Genomic DNA, 6,793 nt, shown 5'->3' on the forward strand with positions numbered 1-6,793 from the left:
TTGCAGATCATTTATCCCTTCAGCTGGACAAAATGTTTTGCTACACCATGGAATGAATTTTACCTATAGATGTGTAGTCTTGGCAATGGTCCATGGAAAACAACATTCATTCCGAACCCAATTGAATGTAAGAATGATGACTAGAAAAGAGAGAAGAACAAGCCCTTTACTTGAGGGTGCCCAGACATCAAATCAGCTGCTGATTGCTTTTGGACCCAAATATTACCCGCAGGGAAAGAAACCTGTACCAATAAGAAAGGTGAATCTATAACCTGGAATCAGCAGATGGAAATATGATATATTGATCAGGTGATGCCGTGATGGAATTAAGTATATATATGAAGCGTGTTGCGTTTTTACTGTATATAAATCACTATTTATTCTCTCACAAATCACTACCGAGTGAAGTAGGGTTTTTCAAAAAAAAATTTGACTTTATGTTGAAACTTTTTCGTTACACAATTAAGTTATTTTGAGCCCAAATTAGCATTTAATTGCATTTTTTTAGAAGAAAAAGTTGAATTGAAAAACAAGAATTGAAGTAAAAATTACGAGTAACATAGGTAATGTTTTTAAATTTGTTTGTAAAATACATTTTAGTCCCCTATCTTTTTTGTTATAAGACGACCAATCCCTTTAATTTTAAAAATTACATTTTTATACTAAAATTTATTTTCCTCATTTTTTGGTTCTTTTTCATGGGAGGGAAGAAAGGAGTCATCGGATTCCGACGAAGAGAAAAAAGGTTCTTAGTTGGTGATGATTTCAACCACCAAATAGATTAAAATTGATGTCAACGAATTCCACTAGGTGAGAGGAGTCTTATGGTGATTGTTTTAAGTCTAAAAATAGCCTTAAAAACCAAATATAAGTCAAGGAAGCAATATTTTTTCCAGTTTGTTTTAGTGTTTTGGACCATTTTGGGGATTTAATAGGTTGGTTTCTTGATGTTTAAGAGTGTTTGTATGATGTTTTGTAGTTGAAATAAATTGAAAAATAAGTTTTTTGGATTTAAAAAAACTCATTGGCTTGATTTTTTTTTTTTTTTTAGAAAAATAGGGCAGCCCCTTAAAAAAAAATTTACAGGCCTTGGCATACAGGCTTTAAGACCCAAGTGCCTAGGTTTTTTTTTTTTTTTTCCCTAATAGTTTTTTTTTTCAATTAATACATTTTTTTAAAAAATATTTTTTGAGTTTGTTTTTTAATTAATACCCAACCTATGTTATTGTTTTGGCTTATTTATTTATTTTAAAATAATAATTATTTTTCAATGTTTTTAAATTTTTTCATGAGGTTTATATGATTCAACTATATATATATTTTTTTTATGTATTTCAAATAAATTAAATTTATTTTTATAAATTAAAAATATTTATTTTCTTATGATATTTTTTAATGTGTGCAACATCTCATAATATTTTGTTTCTTTTATTATATTCAATATAAATTTTATGTCTGTAATTTCTATTATAAATTAATTTTAATAAATATATTTATTAAACACAACCAGTTAAATAACCCATATTATACTATTAAATATTTTGATTTATATTTATATTTTAATTTTTATAATTTTAATTTTATTTATCATCAATTTCTTATTATTCCTCCCTCCCTCCCTCGTAATCTAATCTAGATCACACAATAAACAAGTAAACATTATTTCATGTTGATATCATAAATTTCACATGTTAACTCAATTTTGTACATTATAATATTTTTTTTCATTTACTTTTTATTATTGTTGTCTATTTTTTACTAGATTATCAAACTAATTAAAATTTAACTCAATTATCAAATGTTTTTTTTTTTTTTTTTTCAAATTTAGTCTAGCCGTGAAGCTGCATTGGCCAGTTATAACCATACATGTTGAGCAATTGTCAATGAAAACATTGACGTACATAATGTTTTACGGTAAATTCCACTGCAATAGACATGAATCTATGAGTCATGGGTCATGGAAACAAATAACATGCAATTATGGAAAACCAACACATTTATGGGAAATAAAGAGGTTGAAATGGGATTCAACACCTCCACGGCAATCATAGTCTTGAAGTAAAATTCCAACCACTATGCCAAAAAATGAAAAAAGAAATACGAAAGAAGGTAAATTACCAAGCGAACGAGCACGTCTCCATGATCATCCCTTCCTCATGCCACCAAGAAACTATGTATAGAGACGGAGAGAAGATATTCTGGCATCAGGATTGCTCTGTAATGAATTCCAGGCAGTTGTCACGCCTTGTCAAAATTTCAGGTACAGGTTATAATTTATGCTATAATAAGACTAAGCGTATACCATCTTTCTAGCAGAGGTCTCTACCAAGGCCACCAAAAGATTATTTCTATGAAAAAGATTCAGAACAAAAACTAAAAGCCTTTCACCAGACAGCAAATCAAGATGTGAGAGTCGCTTCTGAGGAGTTGGGATACCACAAGTTTTGGGTCGGAAAATTTTCATGATCAGCTCCCTACTACCACAAGCCAATGGCCTTCCACCAAACTCCTCCAACCCCAAGCCAGATAATAATGTTGACAACAGATATGAGGAACCCATAGCCCCACCATTTGGCCAGAGGTACATAGTTGGCACCATAGAAAATAGGTGCGGATCCAATTCCATAGTGTGTAAGGCCGCCCATGAGGTTAGAAAGGAAGGCAAGAACTATGGCTCCAAAATATGGAGGAGTACCCAGAGCACTGGCAACAGACAGGAATGCTGTAAACATGGCACCAATGTGAGCTGCTCCACTGGCAAAGAAGTAGTGGGAGTAGAAGTAGAGAAGGACCAAAATGCCAAAAGATAGCTGCCACGATAGACCAAGTCCACCAACGAACTGTAACAAGTGCAAATAGTTAACAGCGAGTACTTCATGGTCCACATACTTAAATTCTAGTGTTTGTTGCAATTCACAAGTTCACAAATGCATTCATTTTTCAGAAAAAAAGTTGCTTAAAATTTATTTTTTGCCTTCTGTGGGAGTCAGCATGCAGGAGGGCACTGAAAAATATGATAAATATAATCTCACTGATAATTGGAAATAACCATGCGCAATGAAAAACCAGTAAACAGGAAAACACGACCTTAACTACAGTTTGGCTGAACCAGGAGATGAGACCATATTTGTTGAGATACCCAGCCATGGCAATGAGGGCCGCAAACCATGTGAGGGTATCCCAGGCAACTGCCTCGGCTAAGCACTCCTTCCATGTCACTACACCAGTGATAAGGAGGACAGACAATCCAAGAATAGCAGCAGTAACAGCATCCACATTCAGCATCCCTCCAAGAATCCAAAGTCCCACCTAAATTGAGAAGAAATAAAGAAATCTTTATTATTGGAGGCAGAATGCAGGATCAATAAACTACAAAGCACCATGTAGAATTCAAGACAGCACAAAAACAAGTACATCAGCTAAATTATGAGCGTGGCACCAAAAAAAAAAAAAAAAACTCTACAGCACAGACTTTTAGTAATCATAGTAGTGATTAGATTACTATAGAGCAAAAGAGAAAAAGAGAGAAAAAAAAAAAAAAAAAAGGTAATTCACATGATATAACGCTCACTCAATTGCCAAATTTTTGTTGTGAGAGAGCATCAAATTTGGATGAAAACACTTAAAATCCAAGATACATGAATAAAAGATTATTTAGTGTTTGGGATAGTGGTTAATCAATATGTTCACGTGCTTGAACCTCTTCTCAATCTAATTTCAGGCTTACAATAGAAGTTTTGAATATCTGCAAAAAAAGTCCCAATCGAGGAGATTTAAAAATCTTCCGATGATAAAGTCAGTATCAATATGTTTACTGCTGACATACTTGTTTTCTACCCAAACAATGGCCACAGAACTAGTAACATCACTACATTTAAACCAAGAAACAAACTCAACTATCCATAAGCATCAACAGAAGTTGGATTACACTTGAGGTAGAAATGTGCTACACGCACAACACCAGTAAAAGCAAAAACCATGCCATTTAACAACAACATTATCAAGCAGATCCTACAATATATATCATAGTCATATTTATTCCAAACGTAATAAAATTAAGAAGGCAGATTTAAAAACAAAATACAAGCAGATTTGAACACAAAAGGCAAACTATACTGTGAGAAGCAAGGTGCCAGTCATAATAATCTCATTTTCCAAGATAGCAACCCATCCGAACTCTTCAGTTCAAATGTCAGACTCATGAAAATGCTGATATGCCTCTAAATGAAAAAATCACCTAAGCTCTAAGGAAAGAACAAGCAAGTGCTAAGACAATCTCCCTGAGCCCTGAACTGGCTATCAAGTTGTATAGATTTACAACTCCAAAACACAGATGTCCGTTCCTCCAAAAAAAAATAAAAAATCCTCAACCATCTGTTACCTTTGGAGCCTTTTGCATCTAACAAATGAGGTGATATGAGAACCCAAAACCAGAATTGTTGTGTTACTTTAGCAGCTAAGAACAGAATTCCTTTACATCTAAGACACAAAATAACTTCTCAGAAAGCAAACTAGCAGGACTAGACTAATGGGACATAAGATTTTATCATCAATAATGCAGACAAAATATAGCTAAAATTTCTCCAGTCTCTAAAAAAGCATCTTTCCCCTAAACGTTATTGCATACTACCAAGAATGACCCAATTGCTAAAATGTCCAAAGAACAATACGACTCAGCTAAAAATAAATGAAAGCAGAGAAGAATGATCGCTAACTAACAACTGATGATCCAACCGGCTATTCCTAAAAAACAGAGTAAAATGAGCATCAGCATCAACAAATTGGATTTGAGGAGGCATGCAATATAAACCATTGCACCAAATTCAGCAGAATGACATAAGCAAAAGACAGATTTAAAACAGAAACGTTAACTATACCGTGAGAAACAGAGTGCCAGCCATAATAATCTCATTAGTAGTCATGGGTCCCATCTTCTCCAACTTCTCCCTAGCCAATTTAGGAGCATCAGGACTGGACTTCACGGTTGGCGGATAAATTAAATACAAAATCAACGGAACAACAATCAATGAAATCAACCCAGGCACAATTGCAGCCTTAGCCCAGTCCGTCCACCCAATAGTCTGCTGAATCGTATTGAATGTCAAAGTAGCACTCAGAGGGTTCGCAGCCATAGCTGTCAAAAACATGGAAGACGAAATCACTGATGTCTGGAAACAAGTTAACATTAACCATGAACCAAGCTTATGCTCTGTTCCATCACCAACATTGCTGCCACAAGCAACACAAAGCGACTTCACCAACGGCAAAAAAATCCCTCCTGCTCGAGCAGAAACAGAAGGAATCGCCGGTGCTAATAAAGCTTCACTAAAAACAAGACTATAACCTAACCCTAACGAAGAAGACCCGAACAGAGACACGAATTGATACGCAATTCGGTTACCAAGTCCGGTTTTGATAAATCCACGCGCGAAAAAGAACGCGAGTGCGATTAACCAAGGGATTGGATCACCAAATGCGGAAAAAGCGGCGGAGAAAGGGAGGGTTTTTGTTAGTACTGAAGCGCCTAAACCCATCAAAGCTACCGCGCCGAGCGGTAAAGGTTGCGTGATGATTCCGACTATCGTAGCAAGAAAAATCGCGAGTAGTTGCCAGGCTGGTTTCGTAACTCCAGAAGGAACCGGAACGAACCAGAGAATGACACCTGTCGCGATTGATGCTAGTAGCGGTTTCATTGCAGCTCCTTGCCATGGCGGCGAGGCTGGTGTAATTGATGTAGGTGCGGATGATGCTGACGAGGCTTTTACTGCGAAGTTAGAGATTCTCCGCGTCGTCGATGTGACGCTAGATTTGGATAATTTTGGAAGTAAGGAAGAGACAGCAGAGAGTTTAGGGAGATTTGGACGAGAAGGGAGGGGGTTTTGTGAGGTGGACCTTAGGTGGGGGAGAGAGCGGGATTTGAGACAAGGGAGGGAATTGAAACAAAGAGAACATGATGTGAGAGCAAACGATGACATTTTACGTATCTATGGCGTTCAGGGAAGTGAAGTGGGTTTTCAGTCTTCCCTTCCGTACAGTACAGTGGTTTTGAAGGGAAGAGAAGTTCAGTTCTAGGGGGTGATCGATTGGCGTTGATTTTTATGGGAAGTAGAGAGGGTTGGGTGGAAACCATGGATGCAATATACCGAGCATGTGAGCTTCGTTAGTATCGGCCTGAAGTGAAACGCGGGCGTTTTTAAAAAATTTAATTCTTTTTATTAAAAATTAATTTGTTTTTATATTTTGATATATTAATTTTAAAAATAAAAAATATTATTTTAATATATTTTAAAATAAAAAATACTGAAGGAAAAATCGTCCGTAAGATCTCGTGTCCACCGAGAGTAGTTGCTAACATGCACCGGGGGACTAGAGTGTCTCGGTGCTGCGTGGCAGATTATGAGTGGATTGGGTTTCCGAAGGAGCAATGCTTTTTGGTGATGTGTACCAATGAAGTGACCGAGCTTACGCGTGGCTGTTTGTAATTGGATGACATGGCTTCAGTCAGCATTTTTGGCTTGTAACTAATATTTCCACGCTGAAAGGGATTGAGTGGCCAAGAGTTAGAAAACGAGAGGCCTGATGAGTGAAAGAGTGACCACAGGAATGCACATGCAAAGATTGTAAACAAGGCAAGTTGGCTTGTAACTAATAAATTTTTAATTTTTTAAAATTCTTTTAATATTAGTATATTAAAATAATTTAATTTTTATTTATTTATTTTTATTTGAAATGCAAAATCAAGGAGGAGGACACCGAATATAAAGTCAGAAACAGTATAAGGATGAACGTGAGT

The 6,793-nt window shown here is 35.8% G+C and overlaps 1 protein-coding gene across 1 annotated transcript; it reads right to left on the bottom strand.

Moving 5' to 3' along the window:
* Positions 1-1,958: 1,958 nt before the first annotated feature.
* On the bottom strand, positions 1,959-6,146 carry LOC118033020 (dicarboxylate transporter 1, chloroplastic). Its single transcript, XM_073405721.1, has 4 exons — positions 4,878-6,146; positions 3,088-3,309; positions 2,303-2,840; positions 1,959-2,215 (listed from the first exon to the last, which is right to left on the bottom strand). Exons 1-3 carry the CDS (start codon positions 5,973-5,975, stop codon positions 2,478-2,480), a joined length of 1,683 nt encoding a protein of 560 aa, XP_073261822.1. The 5' UTR covers positions 5,976-6,146; the 3' UTR covers positions 1,959-2,215; positions 2,303-2,477.
* Positions 6,147-6,793: the final 647 nt, after the last annotated feature.

Source organism: Populus alba, chromosome 1, assembly GCF_005239225.2.
Source record: "Populus alba chromosome 1, ASM523922v2, whole genome shotgun sequence".
Classification (NCBI taxonomy): Eukaryota; Viridiplantae; Streptophyta; class Magnoliopsida; order Malpighiales; family Salicaceae; genus Populus; species Populus alba.

Coding starts and splice junctions, on each gene's coding strand:
- LOC118033020 (XM_073405721.1), bottom strand. CDS start 5,975: ATGTCATCGTTTGCTCTCACATCATGTTCTCTTTGTTTCAATTCCCTC. Junction 3,310..4,877: donor CTGGCACTCTGTTTCTCACG/GTATAGTTAACG, acceptor TTCTCAATTTAG/GTGGGACTTTGGATTCTTGG. Junction 2,841..3,087: donor TCAGCCAAACTGTAGTTAAG/GTCGTGTTTTCC, acceptor CACTTGTTACAG/TTCGTTGGTGGACTTGGTCT.